Source organism: Salvelinus namaycush, chromosome 28 (assembly GCF_016432855.1).
Source record: "Salvelinus namaycush isolate Seneca chromosome 28, SaNama_1.0, whole genome shotgun sequence".
NCBI lineage: Eukaryota > Metazoa > Chordata > Actinopteri > Salmoniformes > Salmonidae > Salvelinus > Salvelinus namaycush.
The window spans coordinates 11972941-11999973 of NC_052334.1; the positions used below are offsets into that span (position 1 = coordinate 11972941).

The 27033-nt window shown below is 45.5% G+C and overlaps 1 protein-coding gene across 1 annotated transcript in view; it reads left to right on the forward strand.

The window, feature by feature from the left end:
• Positions 1-27033, forward strand: part of LOC120023043 (neuronal PAS domain-containing protein 3-like) — a 319774-nt gene that overhangs the window by 274442 nt on the left and 18299 nt on the right. Inside the window, exons 8-10 of the mRNA XM_038966990.1 lie at positions 7229-7347; positions 17775-17968; positions 18738-18844. Of these exons, the coding sequence (XP_038822918.1) occupies positions 7229-7347; positions 17775-17968; positions 18738-18844 (420 nt within the window). The remainder of the gene's footprint in view (positions 1-7228; positions 7348-17774; positions 17969-18737; positions 18845-27033) is intronic.

The following is a 27033-nucleotide window of genomic DNA, read 5'->3' on the forward strand; positions in this document are numbered from 1 at the left end:
CTGACATGCTGACAGGCTGACTGCTGACATGCTGACTGCTGACATGCTGGTTGCTGGCATGCTGACTACTGGCATGCTGACTGCTGACATGCTGACTGCTGGCATGCTGACTGCTGACATGCTGACTGCTGACTTCTGACATGCTGACTGTTGACATGCTGACTGCTGACATGCTGACTGCTGACATGCTGACTGCTGACATGATGACTGCTGACATGCTGACTGCTGACATGCTGACTTCTGACATGCTGACTGTTGACATGCTGACTGCTGACATGCTGACTGCTAACATGCTGACTGCTGACAGGCTGACTGCTGACAGGCTGACTGCTGACATGCTGACTGCTGACTGCTAGCAGGCTGACTGCTGACATGCTGACTGCTGACATGCTGACTGCTGACTTCTGACTTCTGACATGCTGCCTGCTGACATGCTGACTGCTGACATGCTGGTTGCTGACATGTTGACTGCTGACATGCTGACTACTGACATGCTGACATGTTGATTGCTGACATGCTAACTGCTGACATGCTGACTGCTGACATGCTGACATGCTGACTGCTGACATGCTAACATGCTGACTGCTGACATGATGACTGCTGACATGCTGACATGCTGGTTGCTGGCATGCTGACTGCTGACATGCTGACTGCTGACATGCTGACTGTTGACATGCTGACATGTTGACTGCTGACATGTTGACTGCTGACATGCTGACTGCTGACTGCTGACATGTTGACTGCTGACATGCTGACTGCTGACATGCTGACTGTTGACATGCTGACATGTTGACTGCTGACATGTTGACTGCTGACATGCTGACTGCTGACTGCTGACATGTTGACTGCTGACATGTTGACTGTTGACATGCTGGTTGCTGGTGTGCTGACTGCTGACATGCTGGTTGCTGGCATGCTGACTGCTGACATGCTGCTTGCTGGCATGCTGACTACTGGCATGCTGACTGCTAACATGATGACTGCTGACATGCTGACTGCTGACATGCTGACTGCTGGCTACTGGCATGCTGACTGTTGACGTGCTGACATGCTGACTACTGGCATGCTGACTGCTGACATGCTGACTACTGGTATGCTGACTGCTGACTGCTGACATGTTGACTGCTGACATGCTGACTGCTGACGTGCTGGTTGCTGGCATGCTGACTGCTGACATGCTGACTGCTGACTGCTAACAGGCTGACTGCTGACATGCTGACTGCTGACATGCTGACTGCTGACTTCTGACTTCTGACATGCTGCCTGCTGACATGCTGACTGCTGACATGCTGGTTGCTGACATGTTGACTGCTGACATGCTGACTACTGACATGCTGACATGTTGATTGCTGACATGCTAACTGCTGACATGCTGACTGCTGACATGCTGACATGCTGACTGCTGACATGCTGACATGCTGACTGCTGACATGCTGACATGTTGACTGCTGACATGTTGACTGCTGACATGCTGACTGCTGACATGCTGACTGCTAACATGCTGACTGCTGACATGATGACTGCTGACATGCTGACATGCTGGTTGCTGGCATGCTGACTGCTGACATGCTGACTGCTGACATGCTGACTGTTGACATGCTGACATGTTGACTGCTGACATGTTGACTGCTGACATGCTGACTGCTGACTGCTGACATGTTGACTGCTGACATGCTGACTGCTGACATGCTGACTGTTGACATGCTGACATGTTGACTGCTGACATGTTGACTGCTGACATGCTGACTGCTGACTGCTGACATGTTGACTGCTGACTGCTGACATGCTGACATGTTGACTGTTGACATGCTGGTTGCTGGTGTGCTGACTGCTGACATGCTGGTTGCTGGCATGCTGACTGCTGACATGCTGCTTGCTGGCATGCTGACTACTGGCATGCTGACTGCTAACATGATGACTGCTGACATGCTGACTGCTGACATGCTGACTGCTGGCTACTGGCATGCTGACTGTTGACGTGCTGACATGCTGACTACTGGCATGCTGACTGCTGACATGCTGACTACTGGTATGCTGACTGCTGACTGCTAACATGTTGACTGCTGACATGCTGACTGCTGACGTGCTGGTTGCTGGCATGCTGACTGCTGACATGATGACTGCTGACTGCTGACATGCTGGTTGCTGGCATGCTGACTGCTGACATGCTGGTTGCTGGCATGCTGACTGCTGACATGCTGACTGCTGACATGCTGACTGCTGGCATGCTGACTCAGGTGTGTCTCCAGCTTAGATACATATGTCATCTCTTAAACAGAGAGTAGGGTTAGAGAATGTTTTAGGGAAAACCATTGGAAGTTTAGTTTTCTAAGAAAATACAAACAGGCCAGCATATATATTTACGAGTATACCCTTTATGAGTGTATTTATTCTCATGTTTTGTCATGCTGTTGGTGTCACATTGGCACTACAGAGAGGAGGGTTTGGAGAATGTTTTGGGCAAAACCATTGGAAGTTTAGTTTTCAAACAGGCCACTATATTAAAGGATTTTTCCTTGTTCCTGGTTTAGTCATGTTGTGGTACTTCAGTCTATATTATTCAGGGTATATCATATAGAAATTACTTTGGTACAAAAGTATTGTTCTGGTACAAAATGATTGTCCTATTTTTAGATAAAAAATAATGTTGTGTTTTCAACCAAGGTATATGACCACTTCATTTAACTATATTAGAGATGGTCCATATGGAGATTTTTTTTGAATCATCAATTAACTTAATCACTTGGTTTAGAATAAAAATATTTGAGCATATTTGCTTCTATTTATTTTAATTTATCTTTACAGATGTATTGTGAAATCAGCAAAGAGGCCTGCCACACACAATGATGGAGAGCGATATTGATTTTCATGGAAACAGATCATATATTATTGTAATATTGTATTAGAAGCTAAGAGGTGCCAATTGAAAGGTCTCAGGGGGTCCTGTAGGGAGAGCACAGCTCTACAACATGTATGATACATATTCTTATTTATTTTTTACATTTTTAAATGTTTTCTCATTTAGCAGACGCTCTTATCCAGAGCGAATTACAGTAATGAGTGCATTCAATACTTTTTTTTATTCATACATGTTACATTCCACTATCTGTCTCAGTGGCATTCAATGATGATGAATGGCATCTATTGGCCACCGTTTAAAGGGATAGTGCAAGATTTTGGCAAGCCCATGCTAGCTGTAGCTGTAAACCTCTAGTCATTGCGTTAACGTTAGTTAGCAGTGGTTTGTGAAACTACCTACAACTTCCTTCAAACTGCACACATAGTATCCATGAGTTAATCTGACTCACACTAAGCATGATTTTGACCATGATTCAACAACAAAAAATGCAATTCTCCACTGTCACCCTCCCCCCAATTATTAGTTGATATCTTGTTGAATTTGCCATACAGGAAAATGTAGAAATGATTACATTATTATATATTTATTATTTATTTTATTTTCACTCTGCCTGAAATTATATATGGTTTAGATGTATGTTTTTAAGTAATTTATAGTATCTCCTAGGAGTGTAGGCTACAGAGAGACTGGGACTAGATGAGGGGAGACAGGCACACAGTGCCTGACGGCATTTTTCCTGTCACCCTGTAATTATTAAAGCTGCCAATGCAATACAAGTCCCTCTCTGTATGTTTCACATCCCACTCACACTTATATACATACACACTCTCACACACACACGCTCTCACAAACACACTCTCTCTCTCTCTCGCACGCACGCATGCGCACACACACACACACACACTCTCACACACACACGCTCTCACAAACACACTCTCTCTCTCGCTCGCACGCACGCACGCACGCACACACGCGCACACACACACACTCTCACACACACACGCTCTCACAAACACACTCTCTCTCTCTCTCGCACGCACGCACGCACGCACGCACGCACGCACGCACGCACACACGTGCACACACACACACACTATCTCTCCCACACAGACGGGCAAGCTGTATTGAAAAATCACCCTCTACCTCTCAATATGGAGCCAGCCAGCAGTGCCTTCCAATTAGTACAGGGTCTGGTGCATTATCTATCATTACTAATGTACAGAGACGCACTCGTTCATCAGCGCAGGGCCAGACAAGGACCTCCCAGTGTCTGGAGATGGAGAACAGACACGCTGAGCCATGGGCCATACACTTTATCTTGATTTATCTGTACGTTAAACGCTTGACTTTTTGAATTGGTACTAATATTTATATAAATGTATTAGGAATATTAGCAAGCGGAGTAGGGGAGCCTCACTTAGGCCTATAAGTCATATAAGCATGTAGCTTGTAGCAGTGTCTTGCTTTGTAGGAGCTTCCTCCTCTGAGTTGTCCCTGGTGTGTAGAAATGGTATGGTGATGGTGACGGGGGTTGTCAGAGGGAGGAGTGGGGCGATGGGGGGCTAAATGATGATGGTCAACACTCACCTTCACAGCACAAAAAGTAATACTTTTAAAATCTCATCACTTACACACAGAGATGGCTAAATTAATCGAGATCGGCAGACCCTTGCCAAACCATAAATAATGCTCACAAATGTTTATTCATTTTCCTTTTAAATAATTATTCTAAAAGGTGTCATTTTTCTATGAGATCCAGGGCTTGAAGTTTCTAGTTTCACATTTCACTCCAAACTTCCCTGGCACTCGATGTTAGGTTTGACTGGTACTCTACATTTAAATGAGGTTGGCTACATTCACTTCCTCTCACGCTGTAGGCCTTGCCCTCTTTGTACTATCAACATAAACATGCATAGATCGCAATACTGTGGGAATCCTAACCACACTGTTAAGTGGTAATCGCTCTATAGTTTTTACATGTTAACACGGTGTTCCATGTATTATAACACTATAACAGATACATACTGTATATCAATATTCTCCCATGCGGTGTCAAAACCATTCATTGGTCACTGTGTCCCAAATGGCACCCTATCCCCTATAAAGAACACAAAGTATCTGTGATAATTCTCCCACTCACACTCTAATACCCAGAGTAATGCTCCAACAGAGCTCATATTAGCATTAGTTTGATGAAGAAAGTATTGCAAGGGTGTCCGACGTGTCTGACTCGTAAATTGCCCAGTCTATAATTCCCATTCACATCATAACCGCTAACTAACAGAAGCCCACTGGTAGTGAAACACACCACCACCCCCCAACCCCTCACAAATTAAACTGATTGGTTGCTTTAGTTAGACGTCAGTAGAGTGAAAATAGATTCCTGTGCTTTTAAGGCCAGGCGGTTGGTTGGCTCGTGCCTTCTTTTATGAAAATGCTCAGTTCTAAGAGGCTCTGATCTTGTGTTTTAGTAATATAGAACTATACAGCTGACTGGCAGCTGTGATCTATAGCATTTAAGTGTAAGTTTTGATCTCTCTGCCTTTGATTAAAACTAATGAGCTCATTTAATTCAAAATGGGAATCTGTGATAAGAGAAATAAGGTTGATGTGATTGGATTAGAGAGGCAAATTAAACTCTTAGAGCTGCTACTGCTTCTGCTGCTTATGCAGTGTATTAAAACGCTGTTGGTGTATTCTGCTGTGTTAGATGATGAGAAAAATGTCATAGTAATTCATATTTAATCAGAAGAAATGAAATGACTAAATATAACATGGCTCTGGCTTCTCCCCAGTGATAAAGGACTGGTTATATTTTAAATGACATTTAATTCCTCAGTAAAGAAGAGAAAAAAAGAGAATGTCAGGAGCCGCCACCACCACGCCCTCCCACCAGCCTCCTCGCTGTCACCCCTCCCTCATCGCTCCATCCCCACCCTCCTCGCTCATACTGATCATGTTGTTTCCGGTTCTAGAGAACCTCACTGCAGCCTTGTTATATGGAGAGTAGCAGAAAAATTGATTTTCCAAGTGTCCTGTTTTAGTAATCCCATTTCAATGTGATCTCCTAGCCTGGTCCATGGCTGAGTTGCCTGTGAGCTGGGCGTTGTCATATCACTGTCTGTCTGTCTGTCTGGTCTGGTCTGGTCTGGTCTGGTCTGGTCTGGTCTGGTCTGGTCTGGTCTGGTCTGGTCTGGTCTGGTCTGGTCTGGTCTGGTCTGTCTGTCTGTCTGTTCAATTCTCCAGGAAGTTGTCCTCAGTGTCCCTGGCCAATGGAGCCTTCCTCCTGCTACCAGACTGTTGAATCAGTCTGGAAGCAGTGTAAAGCCACTCAATATTCGGGACACCTAAACCCCCTTCTCTTTGAGCCAGTAAGACAACGTCACGTGTGGTGTGTGTGTTTAAGCATAGACACTTTGTCACCACCTGAACAGCTTTGTTATTCACTCCCCTTAGATCCTTCTATGGGATATGCACATTTGCAAGCAGATGTTGAATCTTTGCTAGGGCCACCCCTCTCACAGCTTCTAGCTTCATGACCACAGGCAAAGGGGAAATGTCAATCATAACACACACACAGTCAGGGAGACCAGGAGGGGCTAGCATGTCTACATCTACAGTATATTATCTCCTCTGATGGATTGAATATTTTGAATATGCATTTGATTATTAAGCCTTGATCAGGAGCACAGAGTGACAAATAGACGGTTTCACCTTTACCTAATAGGTATCGTTGTTGTGTTCTGTTGAAGAGACTGACTGACCTCATTAGTTATGGGCTTTTAATGTGATGATCTATGTTTAGAATTGTCTTGAGATTGGTGAAGCAAGGATGAATATCTTTGTTTACTATTAGATTAACAGTATACAGTATAAAATACACTTGAGTTAATAGGTATTCCATAACATGAAATTGCAATATTGTACTTGGAAAATGAATACTACACTACAATGAAGAGAAACATGCAGTTGACTTTTAAACTGCCGCCGAACTGTTATACCTGTTATGGTGTTAGACCTAACAGAGGTTGTACACTATTACAGAACATACTGTAATTAAAACATTGTTTACTGGTAATGTGTTGTTTTTATTTAGGTGTGCTTTTTCCATTAGACGGTTACCTGGGAGATGATAGAAACTCAATGAAAAGTTATTACAGCTAGCCTGTCTTACCAGCTGGAGTTTTTAATATCACCCCACCTCTCCTGGGCTTTACTACAAAACACACAGATTTATTGGCCAAGTAATGTTAAGTAATTGTGCGTGTGCGTGTGCGTGTGTGTGTGTGTGTGTGTGTGTGTGTGTGTGTGTGTGTGTGTGTGTGTGTGTGTGTGTGTGTGTGTGTGTGTGTGTGTTTGCCTCCACAGTCGAATCGACCAGCCCCACCCTGCTGCCCCCAGACAACATTCTAGAACGCTCCTTCTTCATCCGTATGAAGTCCACACTGACCAAGAGAGGCGTCCACATCAAGTCTTCAGGCTATAAGGTAAGACCCAGAGGCACGGTGGCCGAGCCACAGAGATCCTAGAATTCACACCCCCACAGCCGTATGTTGTTATATATGTAGTTCTACGGCCTAGCCCTGTAGTAAGAGCGGGGTTATAGACTCTCATAAGGAACTAGTCTGGAATCCAAACTGAATATGGCTCTGTTTTACTATTGTTTTAGAGTGATATTCAGTTTGCATTCCAGGCTTCTTCTAGTATGTAAATATTGTTTTGTATTTCAGTTTGAGTTGTGAAAAAGAGAGAATGGCCATAACTACCATGACTATAATACTCAGCATGACATGAAAATGTTAGCTGTCGGTGTTAACATACTGTATGTATAGAAAAAGAGTCACGTAGGCTCAATATTAAGTTGATACGATGTATGGCTTGTGGGGGCTTTGGGACAGAGAGATATGATTAAGGCTGATTCTTTGAGCAGTGAAGACACACAGGGACGAGCCCAGCCTCACCTTGATGCCCCTCTCTCTCTCTCCAAGGATCTCCATATCATCTCTGTCTCTCTGTCAGTGTCTCTGGCCTCATTCTGGCATCATCACACCCTAATGCACTTTGTGTTCTCAAGGGTGGATCTGTAACGGCTCTCGTTGTTGGAAGAAAGAGTAGACCAAGGCGCAGCATGGAAAGTGTTCATGATTTTAAAAAACACTCAAACAAAATAACAAAATCGAAAACGAAAAGTTCTGTCAGGCAACAGTAACTAAACAGAAAACAAGATCCCACAACCTAATAGTGGGAAAAAGGGCTGCCTAAGTATGATCCCCAATCAGAGACAACGATAGACAGCTGCCTCTGATTGGGAACCACACTCGGCCAAAAACAAAGAAACAGAAAACATAGAATTTCCCACCCGAGTCAAACCCTGACCTAACCAAACATAGAGAATAATAAGGATCTCTAAGGTCAGGGCGTGACAGGATCCATCAACAGTGGCGTGGGTTTGGATATATCTCTTCAATCTCTTTATTATATTGTGTTTCATTGGTCTTGGACTGTGAGGGAAAAAACATTTTAATATTTATTTATTATAAAAAATGGAAGGTAATGGCTGCCTATGATATTGAACTAAGGCTGTGTCTGAGAGAGAGAAAGAGACAGAGAGAGTGAGAGAGAAGGAGAGAGAGAGAGAGTGAGAGAGAGAGAGAGAGAGAGAGGAGAGAGAGTTGAGAGAGAGGAGAGAGGAGAGAGGGAGAGAAAGAGAGAGAGAGACATAGAAAGAGTTTCAGTCCAAAAGCAGTAATAGACAATCTTAAACACAAGATAGCGAGGGTGGAGGTGAGGACAAATGTTTTGAAGGTCCTAATTATGGCTAGAGATAAATGTTGTTTGGCTTGTCGGTGATCTGCTCCTCCACCCGGGACCGCGAGGCACGGTGGCGTTGGCGGCACTTATCATGGCTGCTTATATCCCCACTCCACTCTGGAGGTCAAATCAAAGCTCCAGCTTTAAACCCGTATTTTTTTTAACAGATCTCAGCCCCCCCCATTCTCATTTAATGCACTCATGTAAAGGTCCTCCTTTATTATTTGTGCTGTATCACATTTCAAAAGCACTCCAGAGAATCCCCAGGAACAGATGAATCTTATTTCTTATGTATACCTCTTCTATATTCACCGGTGGAGGGAGAGAGTGTATTCATTGTGTGCTGAACCATGAATTATAAAAATGGATCCCTTTATTTGGTTGGCTTGTATTAAGTTGAGAAATGCTATTCGAATGCCTCTCACTGCCGCTGTTGTGAACACTTGACATGTCAGTTTGCATTTAACTGCCTGAGCATATTTAATGTTCTGGCCAATAGCGCTCCTGTAGCAGTCTAGCTGCCCACCATTGACTTCAAAAGTTGTCTTATTCAAACTAACTTTTTTGATGCCCCTAGGTTTGGGCTTCCGAATAAATCATTTAAATTCTATATGTTTTTAAAACATTAGTATCCATTAGAGTGGAGCAGAGCGGTGTGCATTTTATTTTGCATTGTCTGGTGTCCTCTAGAGCACCATGGCCTTGTTCCGTCCAGCCGGTACAGTCATTAGATGTCTTCCTCTGTCCTGGTCTCATTGTGCTGATGTGATGTCTTCCTCTGCCCTGGTCTCATTGTGCTGATGTGATGTCTTCCTCTGCCCTGGTCTCATTGTGCTGATGTGATGTCTTCCTCTGCCCTGGTCTCATTGTGCTGATGTGATGTCTTCCTCTGCCCTGGTCTCATTGTGCTGATGTGATGTCTTCCTCTGCCCTGGTCTCATTCTGCTGATGTGATGTCTTCCTCTGCCCTGGTCTCATTGTGCTGATGTGATGTCTTCCTCTTCCCTGGTCTCATTGTGCTGATGTGATGTCTTCCTCTGTCCTGGTCTCATTGTGCTGATGTGATGTCTTCCTCTGCCCTGGTCTCATTGTGCTGATGTGATGTCTTCCTCTGCCCTGGTCTCATTGTGCTGATGTGATGTCTTCCTCTACCCTGGTCTCATTGTGCTGATGTGATGTCTTCCTCTACCCTGGTCTCATTGTGCTGATGTGATGTCTTCCTCTGCCCTGGTCTCATTGTGCTGATGTGATGTCTTCCTCCGCCCTGGTCTCATTGTGCTGATGTGATGTCTTCCTCTGCCCTGGTCTCATTGTGCTGATGTGATGTCTTCCTCTGCCCTGGTCTCATTGTGCTGATGTGATGTCTTCCTCTGCCCTGGTCTCATTGTGCTGATGTGATGTCTTCCTCTACCCTGGTCTCATTGTGCTGATGTGATGTCTTCCTCTGCCCTGGTCTCATTGTGCTGATGTGATGTCTTCCTCTTCCCTGGTCTCATTGTGCTGATGTGATGTCTTCCTCCGTCCTGGTCTCATTGTGCTGATGTGATTTCTTCCTCCGTCCTGGTCTCATTGTGCTGATGTGATGTCTTCCTCTGCCCTGGTCTCATTGTGCTGATGTGATGTCTTCCTCTGCCCTGGTCTCATTGTGCTGATGTGATGTCTTCCTCCGTCCTGGTCTCATTGTGCTGATGTGATGTCTTCCTCTGCCCTGGTCTCATTGTGCTGATGTGATGTCTTCCTCTGCCCTGGTCTCATTGTGCTGATGTGATATCTTCCTCTGCCCTGGTCTCATTGTGCTGATGTGATGTCTTTTTGAAGCCTGACAACCAACAACCAACAGTCAAGTGTGTATCAGCACCTACCTTGCTGTCAATCTGTGGTCTGATCAAGATAGACAGCATATTGTCTGTCTGATGTGTGAAGCTGATCAGTTTACTGTCTGTCTGATGTGTGAAGCTGATCAGTTTACTGTCTGTCTGATGTGTGAAGTTGATCAGTTTACTGTCTGTCTGATGTCCAAGATGGCGTAGCAGTCAGATGTCCTTTGTCCTCGTCCTGTCCCGTGTATATATATTTTATATATTTTTCTTCGCATTTCTTTTTATATATATATTTTTTCTTCTTAAAAACTCAACTTCAAAACACTCTCCGGCAACCCACCTCACCAAATGTGGTGCGGATCTGTTTTTTTCCTCAAAGGTATTATTCACCTCGTATCCGAAATCTACAACAGAAGCTAACCAGAAGTTAGCCAGCTCACAAGCTAACGTGAGTAGTTCAGCTAACCACAGCTAGCGCTCATCAGCTATCCTTTAGCTCGGAAAACTATTGCCAGTTTCGTACAACGCGACTCAGACCAGAGCATACCAGACCTATTTTCTCTCCATATCCCCGGATTTTTACCGCAAGCTCTGGACATTTACACCGGGATCTTGCAGCTAACTAGCTGCTATCCCGAGTGACTATTGGCTAACATCAATTCCGGAGCAAACACCAATTATCCCGGAGCTAGCCAGCTGAAGAGTTCCATCAGCCACTCCCGGGCTACAATCACCTATCCGGACCCGTTTTACTGCCGATGCGGAGCCCCACCGGGCCTTCACGACTGGGATACCGACGTTATCTGCCCGAGGGAGTTATTCAACTGGCCCCTCCATCGCGACGTAACCTGAACGCCCATATGCTAACTGCGGCCCGCTAATCGTTAGCTGTCCTGAGCATATCGGCTGTTATCTGAACAGGTCTATCGAACAATCTTCTTAGGCCACTATAACTATTTTGACAATTGGATTGGTCCCCTCTACCACACGGAACCCCACTAATCTACCGACGGAAATGCACGGCGTGGCTAAAAACAGACCTCCATCTTCTGCTAGCTTGCTACCCATGACTAGCTGTCTGAATCACGAACCTAGCACCAGTTAGCAAACACTATTCTACAATTCACAACCTCTCTTTCGCCATCCGGCTTGGATTCTCTGTCGACACGACCACGTCTGGTCTGCAGACGATTACCCCATCCGCTGTGCCCTCAACCGGCCTCCGTCTGAGCAGACCCCCTCCGTCTGAGCAGACCACCCCCCGGGCTACTAACTTTAAAACGCCGCGGGCTAGCTTAGTGGAGGCCTCACTGCTCCATCTACGGCTGCCCCCTGGACACTATGATCACTTGGCTACATAGCTGATGCCTGCTTGACTGTCCATTAATTCATGGTACTCCATTCCGTTTATTTGTGTTTTATCTGTCGGCTCTGTGCTTTAACTCAGGATCTGTGTGTAGTTAATCCGACCCTCTCTGCCTAGCCGTCGCCATTTTTACCTGCTGTTGCTGTGTTAGCAGACTAGCTGCTGTTATCTCACCTGTTGTTTTAGCTAGCTCTCCCAATCAAGACCTGCAATTACTTTATGCCTTATTGTATGTCTCCCTCAAATATCAATATGCCTTGCATACTGTTGTTCAGGCTAGTTATCATTGTTTTGGTTTACAATGGACCCCGTAGTTCCACTCTCCGTACCTCTGATACCTCCTTTGTCCCACCCCCCACACATGCGGTGACCTCACCCATTGAGACCAGCATGTCCAGAGATACAACCTCTCTTATCATCACCCAGTGCCTGGGCTTGCCTCCACTGTACCCGTGCCCCACCATACCCTGGTCTGCACATTATGCCCAGAATCTATTCTACCACGCCCATAAATCTGCTCCTTTTATTCCTTGTCCCCAACGCTCTAGGCGACCAGTTTTGATAGCCTTTAGCCGCACCCTCATCCTACTACTCCTCTGTTCCTCGGGTGATGTGGAGGTAAACCCAGGCCCTGCATGTCCCCAGTCTCCCTCATTTGTTGACTTCTGTGATCGAAAAAGCCTTGGCCTCATGCATGTCAACATCAGAAGCCTCCTCCCTAAGTTTGCCTTACTCACCGCTTTAGCACACTCTGCCAACCCTGATGTCCTTGCCGTGTCCGAATCCTGGCTTAGGAAGGCCACCAAAAATTCTGAGATTTCCATACCCAACTATAACACTTTCCGTCAAGATAGAACTGCCAAAGGGGGAGGAGTTGCAATCTACTGCAGAGATAGCCTGCAAAGTTCTGTCATACTTTCCAGGTCTATGCCCAAACAGTTCGAACTTCTAATTTTAAAAATTAATCTCTCCAGAAATAAGTCTCTCACTGTTGCCGCCTGCTACCGACCCCCCTCAGCTCCCAGCTGTGCCCTGGACACCATCTGTGAATTGATCGCTCCCCATCTAGCTTCAGAGTTTGTTCTGTTAGGTGACCTAAACTGGGATATGCTTAACACCCCGGCAGTCCTACAATCTAAACTTGATGCCCTCAATCTCACACAAATCATCAAGGAACCCACCAGGTACAACCCTAAATCCGTAAACATGGGCACCCTAATTGACATTATCCTAACCAACTTGCCCTCCAAATACACCTCTGCTGTCTTCAATCAAGATCTCAGCGATCACTGCCTCATTGCCTGTATCCGCCACGGGTCCGCGGCCAAACGACCACCCCTCATCACTGTCAAACGCTCCCTAAAACACTTCTGCGAGCAGGCCTTTCTAATCGACCTGGCCCGGGTACCCTGGAAGGATATTGACCTCATCCCGTCAGTTGAGGATGCCTGGTCATTCTTTAAAAGTTACTTCCTCACCATATTAGACAAGCATGCTCCGTTCAAAAAATGCAGAACCAAGAACAGATATAGCCCTTGGTTCACTCCAGACCTGACTGCCCTCGACCAGCACAAAAACATCCTGTGGCGAACTGCAATAGCATCGAAGAGCCCCCGCGATATGCAACTGTTCAGGGAAGTTAGGAACCAATACACGCAGTCAGTCAGGAAAGCAAAGGCCAGCTTTTTCAAGCAGAAATTTGCATCCTGTAGCTCTAACTCCAAAAAGCTCTGGGATACTGTAAAGTCCATGGAAAACAAGAGCACCTCCTCCCAGCTGCCCACTTCACTGAGGCTAGGTAACACGGTCACCACTGATAAGTCCATGATAATCGAAAACTTCAACAAACATTTCTCAATGGCTGGCCATGCCTTCCTCCTGGCGACTCCAACCTTGGCCAACAGCCCCGCCCCCCCCGCTGCTACTCGCCCAAGCCTCCCCAGCTTCTCCTTTACCCATATCCAGATAGCAGATGTTCTGAAAGAGCTGGAAAACCTGGACCCATACAAATCAGCTGGGCTTGACAATCTGGACCCCCTATTTCTGAAACTGTCCGCCGCCATTGTCGCACCCCCTATTACCAGCCTGTTCAACCTCTCCTTCGTATCATCTGAGATCCCCAAGGATTGGAAAGCTGCCGCGGTCATCCCCCTCTTCAAAGGGGGAGACACCCTGGACCCAAACTGTTACAGACCTATATCCATCCTGCCCTGCCTATCTAAGGTCTTCGAAAGCCAAGTCAACAAACAGATCACTGACCATCTCGAATCCCACCGTACCTTCTCCGCTGTGCAATCCGGTTTCCGAGCCGGTCACGGGTGCACCTCAGCCACGCTCAAGGTACTAAACGATGTCATAACCGCCATCGATAAAAGACATTACTGTGCAGCCGTCTTCATCGACCTGGCCAAGGCTTTCGACTCTGTCAATCACCATATTCTTATCGGCAGACTCAGTAGCCTCGGTTTTTCTAATGACTGCCTTGCCTGGTTCACCAACTACTTTGCAGACAGAGTTCAGTGTGTCAAATCGGAGGGCATGTTGTCCGGTCCTCTGGCAGTCTCTATGGGGGTACCACAGGGTTCAATTCTCGGGCCGACTCTTTTCTCTGTATATATCAATGATGTTGCTCTTGCTGCGGGCGATTCCCTGATCCACCTCTATGCAGACGACACCATTCTGTATACTTCCGGCCCTTCCTTGGACACTGTGCTATCTAACCTCCAAACGAGCTTCAATGCCATACAACACTCCCTCCGTGGCCTCCAACTGCTCTTAAACGCTAGTAAAACCAAATGCATGCTTTTCAACCGTTCGCTGCCTGCACCCGCACGCCCGACTAGCATCACCACCCTGGACGGTTCCGACCTAGAATATGTGGACATCTATAAGTACCTAGGTGTCTGGCTAGACTGCAAACTCTCCTTCCAGACTCATATCAAACATCTCCAATCCAAAATCAAATCTAGAGTCGGCTTTCTATTCCGCAACAAAGCCTCCTTCACTCACGCCGCCAAACTTACCCTAGTAAAACTGACTATCCTACCGATCCTCGACTTCGGCGATGTCATCTACAAAATAGCTTCCAATACTCTACTCAGCAAACTGGATGCAGTTTATCACAGTGCCATCCGTTTTGTTACTAAAGCACCTTATACGACCCACCACTGCGACCTGTATGCCCTAGTCGGCTGGCCCTCGCTACATGTTCGTCGTCAGACCCACTGGCTCCAGGTCATCTACAAGGCTATGCTAGGTAAAGTGCCGCCTTATCTCAGTTCACTGGTCACGATGGCTACACCCACCCGTAGCACGCGCTCCAGCAGGTGTATCTCACTGATCATCCCTAAAGCCAAAACCTCATTTGGACGCCTTTCCTTCCAGTTCTCTGCTGCCTGCGACTGGAACGAATTGCAAAAATCTCTGAAGTTGGAGACTTTTATCTCCCTCAACAACTTTAAAAATCTGCTATCAGAGCAGCTAACCGATCGCTGCAGCTGTACATAGTCCATCTGTAAACTACCCACCCAATTTACCTACCTCACCCCCCATACTGCTTTTATTTATTTACTTTTCTGCTCTTTTGCACACCAGTATCTCTGCTAAATTGTAATTACTCGATTTATTGCCTACCTCATGCCTTTTGCACACATTGTATATAGAGTGTATATAGATTCTCTTTTTTTCTACCATGTTTTGACTTGTTTATTGTTTACTCCATGTGTAACTCTGTGTTGTTGTCTGTTCACACTGCTATGCTTTATCTTGGCCAGGTCGCAGTTGCAAATGAGAACTTGTTCTCAACTAGCCTACCTGGTTAAATAAAGGTGAAATAAAAAAAAATAAAAAAATAAAAAAATGTGTGAAGCTGATCAGTTTACTGTCTGTCTGATGTGTGAAGCTGATCAGTTTACTGTCTGTCTGATGTGTGAAGCTGATCAGTTTACTGTCTGTCTGATGTGTGAAGCTGATCAGCATACTGTACCATACCTGGGTTCAAGTACTATTTAAAATAATTTTTAATACTACATCTGGGCTTGATTTAGCTTCCCTGGCACACTGGAACAAATAGAATAATTGGAGAAGAGCAAAACCCTTCCCATCCGACATTGCAGGCAGGCTTAAGCAAACACTAAAAATATTTGAAAGATTTTAAATAGTGTTTGAACCCAGGTGTGAGTGTGAGCAGGCTGATTTGCTGCATAGATCTGTTTAACACATAAAGGACTTTAGGGAACTCTCATATACATTCAACAAAGTCATTCTGGGTGGATCGACCAGACTTTGTTTACATGATTCAATTATACGTACATGATGTAAAATGTTACAGAAATGAGTGTAATTACAGAATATCGGGGACATATATATCACATATGTAACAAAAATAATATATCTAAAACAGGAAATATATCTAACATATATTCTGCACAGTAGATGATTAACATGTTACAGAAATGACTGTAACTGCAAAATCATGGGAACATATCTACCAGAATATACCTGGATGGGAAGCCGATTGAGAGTACCTTTAACTGTTCCTATTCTTCACGGTCATTCCCCTGGTGACCTTGAACAAGGTCTCACTGCACTCTTCAACTTTAAAAAGACAGCAAAGTATTCTCCCTCCTCTTCTCTCAGAGCAGCATGACTTCAAGCACTAGACTGGCTACAATGCCTCTCCTAGCATTCTGTTTCATGTGTTTTAGCCGGTCTTCGCTCATACTCACTTTAAAATAAACACGGTTCAATCTTGCCATTGGATGTGCTATACAGCGTTGTAGTTTAGTTATATTCAAAATGGGTTTGAAACTATCATCCACAGTTCTTCTTTGTCTTTCGAAACTCCAGGGAAAAGGAGTCAGTATCATTTAACTGTGGAGACTGTTGATGGCTTCTAGGATGTCACAAGCACTGATGGTTTCCCTTTGAAAAGGAGACATCATACACCATCAGAGCCATTTTCCTCCTGGGTCGACTGTCTGGCGGGGCCATTGTAACATGTCACTGTTCTATTAGCTTTCTAATGCAATGCCTGGAGTAGGGCTGTTATTTTGTTGTTGTGTCCCTCTTCTGAATTGGAATTCAATGTCTGGTTCCCATTGTTGAGGGTTGCTTATCCCTGGTGGAGCAGGAGATGGTCTGAGGCTTTGAATGAGTTTAGGGAGCAGGAACTGTCTGTGTGAATGATGATAATCGCGTCTCACCAATCTCAGAGGTGTGCCACTGAGAGGCCAGTGTCAGTAGTTTAAAGACTACAAAACAATTCCCCCTGGGTTTAACCTGGCAGTGATTAAAATGGATGGATCTGAAAGTGTAGTTTGCATATCTAGTCAGTTCCTCCTCTAGGGCAGAATAGAGCTACAAAGACTTTAAAGCTAGCGATAATTAGGACCTTCAAAACATTTGTCCTCACCTCCACCCTCGCTATTTTGTGTTTGGAATTCTCCATTACTGCTTTTGAACTGAAACTCTTTTTCTCTCTCTCTTTCTCTCTCTCGCTCTCTTTTTTTCTCTCTCTTTCTCTCCCTCTCTCTCCTTTCTCTCTCTCTCTCGCTCTCTTTTCTCTCTCTCTTTCTCTCCCTCTCTCTCCTTTCTCTCTTGCTCTCTCTCTCGCTCTCTTTTTTTCTCTCTCTCTCATTCTCTCTCGCTTTCTCGCTCTCTCTCTCTCTCTCTTTCTCTCTCTTGCTCTCCCTCTCTCTCTCGTTCTCTCTCTCTCTCACGCGCTCTCTCTCGCTCTCTCTCTTCTTCTCTCTCGCTCTCCTCTCTCTCTTGCCTCTCCTTGCTCTCTCTCTCTCTCGCTCGCTCGCTCTCCTCTCTTTCTTTCTCTCTCTCTCTTTCTCTCTCGCTCTATCTCTCTCTCTCTGTGTCTCTATCTCTCTCTTTCTCTGTGTTTCCCCCTCTCTCCCTCCTCCTATAGGTGATCCATGTTACAGGCAGGCTGAGGATCCGTATGGCATTGACCCACAGTCGGTCGGTACCCATTCAGATCATGGGCATGGTGGTGGTAGCCCACGCCCTCCCCCCCCCCACCATCAACGAGGTGCGCATAGACTGCCAGATGTTTGTCACCAGGGTCCACATGGACCTCAACATTGTCTACTGTGAGAATAGGTAAGGCTTGACTGTATTTTACTGTACCCACATGGCAGTGAAATACATAACTGAAATGCATGGGTAACGTTTGAAAACGTCTGAAACCCTACCTCTTCAAAGAGTATCTTAAATAATCCCACAGCACCGCTTGGCATTACGTTGCTCTTATAGTTGTGTAGGTAGTTCCACTCTAATCGCTAGGGTTTGTAATTTCATAGCAATAGGCCTATATACTGTACACCTCATCATGAACATTATATTTCTTTGTTACCTGTCCTCATCTCTGTGGGATTGAGATCACTGAGATAGTTTTCTTTTTATCCCTGTCTGCCAGACAGTCATTTATTTATGTGGAAATCACATCTGGACAGTCAGTTTTACAGTGAGATAGCCTCAGCTTTCCTGGAAAATAAAATGGGAAACTGATCAGGACTACTTTCACGAGTTTCATAGGGTGTTTGGGGAGACTAGAAATATCAGAAATCACCACACAATATGTAAGACAGATAGTAGACAGGTTGCTTTTGGGTGAACAAAAAAAGAATGGATAGATTATATTCAATACATCCTATGTTCCATTCTATCCATTTGTCCCTAAATGTGTGTGTAATACTTACTGTATCTTTGTCAAAGGCATTAGTCTGACATATCAGGATGAATATGGTCTATCTGGTTAAGCTGGAATGACATTGCTTTTTAAGAGCCGTTTGAATGTTTTTCCGTTTCCGTTGGTGCTTCTTCTCTTGCCGTCGTCACGCGCTGAATCCTTTTCAAATCCCTGTTCTAGAATTAGCGACTACATGGACCTGATGGCAGTGGACATCGTAGGGAAGAGGTGTTACCAGTTTATTCATGCGGAGGATGTGGATGGCATCCGGCTCAGCCATTTAGACTGTGAGTATTATACTTTAAGGGTTACCACATCATTCCAGTATGGAACATAACTTATTATGAACACATTATTGCAGAACAAATGTTATTATGGGAAGTGATCCATCACAACTATCTCCTCTCCACCCAAACACCAAAGTCATCGGTCATCGTCTGCTTCACTGCAGAGCTGTTGTTGTTCAGAACAAAGTTGTGCTGATCTTATCAGCGTACAGAATAGGTGTCAAAGCCCTGTAGAGAGACCACATCTAGATGATGATCCACGTTATCTGCCTCTGTGACCTTCTAGGGTTTGAACACGGGTCTCCTACATGCCACAAGACCTGGTTAGCCCACATTGAGCTAAACCCTGAATCAGGGTAATAGGCCTGTAGAGCGACCACATCTAGATGATCCACGTGATCTGCCTCTGTGACTTACTTACCTTGGATGGGGGAAATATTTTTGGGTTGCAATGTCATGACTCAGGGGTAGAAATATATGCCATTGATCTTCAGACCCCAGGGAGGGAGAATGGAAACCAAGACCCCCACGCAAGTTCACTCCCAATGTTTCAAATGAAATGGCTGCATGTCTTCTTTGTTTGTTTGCGTTCAACTTTGAGCTAAGTTTACTTTTAGAGTAACGGTCATCTTTGCAAAGGTGTCTTTGCATCTCTACTCCACCAGAGCAGTTGTTATAGCCCGTGGCAGGAGGTACTCTCCGCTCGCTTTACTTCTTAATTCCAAAACGTGTCATGATTTGATATGTTTCGCCAATGAAAGCTTTACTGTGGCTGGTTAAACACTGAGGAGGCATTGTGGGAGCAGTACACCATTTGATTGGGCTTTGCAACGTGGATACTGTACTAGGCAGGCTGCCATTATTGGAGATCTGTGGGCTGAGCTGCTCCCTGGGCCCTTTCTTCGTGCTGGATGCTGGATTGTAAGTGTAAAGGGTGTAAATTCCCTTGCTTTATTAGGTGGGAGGACGAGTGTCCTTAGGGTTGCCTCCTCGGCCGGGGAACTTGGCTGATTAGATATTGTGAGTTCAACTGAATTAGAGCGCAATTACTGCTGCATTGCACTGTCCCTGTGCCTTAAAAATGCACCAGCTTGGGTTCATTAGCGGCTGATTTGAAACCCAGCAGAGGGAAAGTAGAGAGGGAGGGCTGCCCATGGATCACATTGATAAGAGAGGCTAATGCAGGCAAATTGAGGCAGAAGGCAGATTGAGGCGGCAGGCAGATTGAGGGTAAAGCAGGCCGATTGATGCTAGGGCAAGCCGATTGAGGCTAAGGCAGGCCGATTGAGGCTAAGACAGGCCAATTGAGGATAAGACAGGCCGATTGAGGATAAGGCCGGCAGATTGAGGATAAGGCCGGCAGATTGAGGCTAAAGCAGGCCGATTGAGGCTAAGGCAGGCAGATTGAGGTGGCAGGCTAGGCAGTAGCAGCAAACAGTGGCACCGTTGCATATCTCCAGCTACCCCTGGCTGTCTCCTATCTAATACGCTCCACCCAGGCTTTAGTCAACTTACAGGCAGTGCATGAGCCGGGAAATTGGTTGTGTTCAGTGCTGCTAAATAGTTAGTTCATGTATTTATTTGTTAATTTAATAGTTTTTTGAGTTACGGACAGATACAATTAAAACATTGACACGCTGAATGAACAAGATTCAGATGTATTGCAGCATTGTACTTAAGTGTGCGCTAATTTCTAGTGTTTGTCCTTTTAGTGTCTGTTAGTGGATTTGATGTTGATTTCGTCTGGATATACTAAACAGTTAGCCTGTGTACCTGTCTCTCTAGCTGTCATACCACTCCTTTCCACTCTCTGTCATGCTAAACAAATGACACAGATTACAAGGTCTGGAATGTGATAGTTGAACAGAGACTGGCAACCAGGCTACTATACAGTATTTACAGTTAGAGAACAAAGCCATGGGAATTATTCGGTGAGCAATTCAGATTGGGATAACTAAGGTGTGTTAATTCCCCCTGACAAAATAAAAACTTTGCTATTTTCCTAGCTAGTTCAGTTGATAGTTTCATCTACACATTTACACTTGTGGGAATTGGCCTATATGGATAGGGCTACATTGAAATATTTCTTACAGAAGAAATATGAAATGCATAAGAATGGTAGCAACTGAAAGAGCAATTGAAAGGGAATAGTTTGAGATTATGGGAAAATTATTAGACCAAAGTTGAGGACACAACAGTTCACATTAGACTGTTGATTTTATGTACATTTTACATTTACTGTACTTTTCGCCACGTTTGTTGATAACGAAATCTGAAAATACTGTGGATACATTCAGTAACATGATAAGAATATTCCTGGAAAATGTGGGGGAGGTGCAACATAAGACAAAAAATGACAAGGGTTTGAGAGAGCAGACTAACTGGTGTCTTCAAGTGGTCACACACCTAAATTAATTTCAATGCACTTTTATGACTCAAAGAAGAGTCTTCAACTGTAACATGCTTTTTTGATCTCTCCTAGCTGTGCCGTTGAGGAACTAGAGCAAGCAGACTTGTAGTTGTTTTATTTGGAACACAACCCTGCATCCCAGCCATCACACAATTACTGCTGTTGCTTACGCAATTCAAAAAACTGCCATTTTAAATCGCAATCTGGGTCAGGTGGGCTTCACTTGAAGCTTGTTCTATTGCCAACATGACTTGCTAAGTTATAAAATGTGATCTTACAGTGTAAGGCTTTCACAAGGCAATTCAGGGAAACAGATCATAATTTTGGTGTGCATAGAAAGGAGTGATGAGAGCGTGAGCTTTAAAATAGACAAACAAACATTGTGTTCAGAACAACTCAAGGTATGACGTCATGTCCTCTTGGAACTGTACATCACACATAGTGATCATAAACGTTGACACTGTATATGACATGAGTTTTATGATATGGAAATGTGAAGTGCACATTTGGACTCACGGGTGTTTGGCTTATATGACATCAAATCAGTATTTATTATAATGCTCAACGTCTCATCTTTCAAAATACATTGAGTCCTCACAATTTACAGCATTTCCCTCACTCAGACAATAAAACGTTTGCAAAAGTTGCCCAATTAGTGGGAGGGATGGGAGCAACTTGTTGTCCCACGCGGTGCTCAAGTTTTGAACGGCTGTCAGTCAGAACCCATACAGCGCTGTGAAGCGCAGAGCCAGAGCTCTGACGTCATGTATAGCATGCTACTGTACAACCACTACGTTCCAATTTAGGCGCTTACCAGTGCCCAAATCTGTCATTTTCAACCTGTCTACGGGTACAAGTGTAAAGGGTTAATGCCCATGACATATACCCATCATTATCATCATCAGTCACATTATCACCACATATGTGATGATCATTTGGCCTTTGTGATGATAACTAACTGATAAAATGTAGTTATAGATGTACATGAGCAGATATTAACAGCTAGCTAAGTCATGCATTGGGCATAGCTCATAAGGCATCATACGTGTGCTGATAATGCATTATGAAAAGGGTATTCATAGGAAGCGTTCCCAAAAATGTTCTGACATACTGTGGAGGTTTGGTGTGAATAGCAGCAATCAGCTGGTGAGGTAGGGTGACAAGGTCACTGGATCTGAAGGAAATGTAATGTATTATTCCACTTAGCCAACTCTCTAGACTCGAGGTCAGAAGTGAACCACCAGACTTGAGAAGGTGTTTAAATGAATTGGCTTTTGTCCAAGCTTTATAATATGGCCATTTAGTTGCTCAACTTTTTATACATAGCGTATCCTAGGACTGTGAAAAGATCCCATAGACTCCATTTCATATAGACCAAATCTATACTGTGTGTTTGTACATCACTACGGTTCATACTTCACTCATCAACGCATGTGCTATGACTGGAAAGGTGATTTTTAATTCATTCCAGAAGGATACATGTTAAGCCAAGACATGCGTTAGTCTGACGATCTGATAACTGAACTGTAGCATACACAGTAGGGACAAATGGTTTTGAGTGACTGTTATATCAGACTGGGGAAAAGAGATGGTTTTCATGAGATGGAGAGAGATACTGTAGCTCACTGAAAGAACTTAAATCTCTGAGGACTTAAGCCATCTGCCTCCAGGCATACTACCAGAACCTGTCTCCTGAGACTAGTTCAGACGGACTCTAATAAAAACCAACTCAGCTCACTTGTTAGGACACTACAGATACTGGAAAATACAGCTGAAATGTTGAACGTTGAAGACACAGGCAAAGTTGCTGTAAATTCAAAGCTTTGGAAAACAGTAACTTTGGGCTTCAACAATAGTGTACCTCAGAAAAACATGAAGAAAACCACTCGCCACAATACAGGCAGAATGTTCTTGTGAAGCCAGACAAAAATGTCCAACCCGGTAGAGAAGAGAACATTCCTTTCTGACTCCTCCCTCATTCATAAAATGTTTGCCTTTACAATAATACCCTGATGGACTGCAAAGACTTTTCATAAAGCAATTTCACGCTGTAAATGACTTACTTTTATATGACGGTGACACCACAGGAGCTTGGTGACACCTTAATTGGGGAGGACGAGCTCACAGTAATGGCTGGAACGGAATCAATGGAATGCTATCAAACTCATCAAACACATGGTTTCCATGTGGTTGATACCATTCCACTTAATCAATTCCAGCCATTATTATGAGCTGTCCTCCCGTCAGCAGCCTCCTGTAGGTGACACCCCTTGTCGCAAGCCAGGGCCACTTGAGGTAAAGGGTATCTGAAAGGTAGTCACCGTTATGGAAAGGATCTAAGTGATTAAAACAAACTGAAGGACAGGAGGAGGAGAGGAGAGGAGCGAGAGAGAAGAGGCTCACAGCGAGAGAGAGAGAGTAGGGGAGAGTGGAGCCATCCTACAGGCATGCCTGGAGCTGCAGGAGAAAGAGACAGATTAAAGGGCCCGTATTCCTTTTAATGCCTCCAATAGCTAGTGGACGACTCCGGCACCCTAAAACGGCACTGTAAGTGGACAAGGTTAAAAAAATAAGACTCACCTGCAAAGACATTGTGCCAGGTAAGCCAGGGGTGGAGTGTATTGAGTATGCAGGTAGGCTAGCGGTGGAGTGTATTGAGTATGCAGGTAGGCTAGCGGTGGAGTGTATTGAGTATGCAGGTAGGCTAGCGGTGGAGTGTATTGAGTATGCAGGTAGGCTAGCGGTTGAGTGTATTGAGTATGCAGGTAGGCTAGCGGTTGAGTGTATTGAGTATGCAGGTAGGCTAGCGGTGGAGTGTATTGAGTATGCAGGTAGGCTAGCGGTGGAGTGTATTGAGTATGCAGGTAGGCTAGCGGTTGAGTGTATTGAGTATGCAGGTAGGCTAGCGGTTGAGTGTATTGAGTATGCAGGTAGGCTAGCGGTTGAGTGTATTGAGTATGCAGGTAGGCTAGCGGTGGAGTGTATTGAGTATGCAGGTAGGCTAGCGGTGGAGTGTATTGAGTATGCAGGTAGGCTAGCGGTGGAGTGTGTTGAGTATGCAGGTAGGCTAGCGGTGGAGTGTATTGAGTATGCAGGTAGGCTAGCGGTTGAGTGTATTGAGTATGCAGGTAGGCTAGCGGTGGAGTGTATTGAGTATGCAGGTAGGCTAGCGGTGGAGTGTGTTGAGTATGCAGGTAGGCTAGCGGTGGAGTGTATTGAGTATGCAGGTAGGCTAGCGGTTGAGTGTATTGAGTATGCAGGTAGGCTAACGGTGGAGTGTATTGAGTATGCAGGTAGGCTAGCGGTTGAGTGTGTTGAGTATGCAGGTAGGCTAGCGGTGGAGTGTGTTGAGTATGCAGGTAGGCTAGCGGTTGAGTGTATTGAGTATGCAGGTAGGCTAGCGGTTGAGTGTATTGAGTATGCAGGTAGGCTAGCGGTGGAGTGTATTGAGTATGCAGGTAGGCTAGCGGTGGAGTGTATTGAGTATGCAGGTAGGCTAGCGGTGGAGTGTATTGAGTATGCAGGTAGGCTAGCGGTTGAGTGTATTGAGTATGCAGGTAGGCTAGCGGTGGAGTGTATTGAGTATGCAGGTAGGCTAGCGGTTGAGTGTATTGAGTATGCAGGTAGGCTAGCGGTGGAGTGTATTGAGTATGCAGGTAGGCTAGCGGTGGAGTGTATTGAGTATGCAGGTAGGCTAGCGGTGGAGTGTATTGAGTATGCAGGTAGGCTAGCGGTGGAGTGTATTGAGTATGCAGGTAGGCTAGCGGTTGAGTGTGTTGAGTATGCAGGTAGGCTAGCGGTTGAGTGTGTTGAGTATGCAGGTAGGCTAGCGGTTGAGTGTATTGAGTATGCAGGTAGGCTAGCGGTTGAGTGTATTGAGTATGCAGGTAGGCTAGCGGTTGAGTGTATTGAGTATGCAGGTAGGCTAGCGGTTGAGTGTGTTGAGTATGCAGGTAGGCTAGCGGTTGAGTGTGTTGAGTATGCAGGTAGGCTAGCGGTTGAGTGTATTGAGTATGCAGGTAGGCTAGCGGTGGAGTGTATTGAGTATGCAGGTAGGCTAGCGGTTGAGTGTGTTGAGTATGCAGGTAGGCTAGCGGTGGAGTGTATTGAGTATGCAGGTAGGCTAGCGGTTGAGTGTATTGAGTATGCAGGTAGGCTAGCGGTGGAGTGTATTGAGTATGCAGGTAGGCTAGCGGTTGAGTGTGTTGAGTATGCAGGTAGGCTAGCGGTTGAGTGTGTTGAGTATGCAGGTAGGCTAGCGGTGGAGTGTGTTGAGTATGCAGGTAGGCTAGCGGTTGAGTGTATTGAGTATGCAGGTAGGCTAGCGGTGGAGTGTATTGAGTATGCAGGTAGGCTAGCGGTTGAGTGTGTTGAGTATGCAGGTAGGCTAGCGGTTGAGTGTGTTGAGTATGCAGGTAGGCTAGCGGTGGAGTGTGAGTATGCAGGTAGGCTAGCGGTTGAGTGTATTGAGTATGCAGGTAGGCTAGCGGTGGAGTGTATTGAGTATGCAGGTAGGCTAGCGGTGGAGTGTATTGAGTATGCAGGTAGGCTAGCGGTTGAGTGTATTGAGTATGCAGGTAGGCTAGCGGTTGAGTGTATTGAGTATGCAGGTAGGCTAGCGGTTGAGTGTATTGAGTATGCAGGTAGGCTAGCGGTGGAGTGTATTGAGTATGCAGGTAGGCTAGCGGTGGAGTGTATTGAGTATGCAGGTAGGCTAGCGGTGGAGTGTGTTGAGTATGCAGGTAGGCTAGCGGTGGAGTGTATTGAGTATGCAGGTAGGCTAGCGGTTGAGTGTATTGAGTATGCAGGTAGGCTAGCGGTGGAGTGTATTGAGTATGCAGGTAGGCTAGCGGTGGAGTGTGTTGAGTATGCAGGTAGGCTAGCGGTGGAGTGTATTGAGTATGCAGGTAGGCTAGCGGTTGAGTGTATTGAGTATGCAGGTAGGCTAGCGGTGGAGTGTATTGAGTATGCAGGTAGGCTAGCGGTTGAGTGTGTTGAGTATGCAGGTAGGCTAGCGGTGGAGTGTGTTGAGTATGCAGGTAGGCTAGCGGTTGAGTGTATTGAGTATGCAGGTAGGCTAGCGGTTGAGTGTATTGAGTATGCAGGTAGGCTAGCGGTGGAGTGTATTGAGTATGCAGGTAGGCTAGCGGTGGAGTGTATTGAGAATGCAGGTAGGCTAGCGGTGGAGTGTATTGAGTATGCAGGTAGGCTAGCGGTTGAGTGTATTGAGTATGCAGGTAGGCTAGCGGTGGAGTGTATTGAGTATGCAGGTAGGCTAGCGGTTGAGTGTATTGAGTATGCAGGTAGGCTAGCGGTGGAGTGTATTGAGTATGCAGGTAGGCTAGCGGTGGAGTGTATTGAGTATGCAGGTAGGCTAGCGGTGGAGTGTATTGAGTATGCAGGTAGGCTAGCGGTGGAGTGTATTGAGTATGCAGGTAGGCTAGCGGTTGAGTGTGTTGAGTATGCAGGTAGGCTAGCGGTTGAGTGTGTTGAGTATGCAGGTAGGCTAGCGGTTGAGTGTATTGAGTATGCAGGTAGGCTAGCGGTTGAGTGTATTGAGTATGCAGGTAGGCTAGCGGTTGAGTGTATTGAGTATGCAGGTAGGCTAGCGGTTGAGTGTGTTGAGTATGCAGGTAGGCTAGCGGTTGAGTGTGTTGAGTATGCAGGTAGGCTAGCGGTTGAGTGTATTGAGTATGCAGGTAGGCTAGCGGTGGAGTGTATTGAGTATGCAGGTAGGCTAGCGGTTGAGTGTGTTGAGTATGCAGGTAGGCTAGCGGTG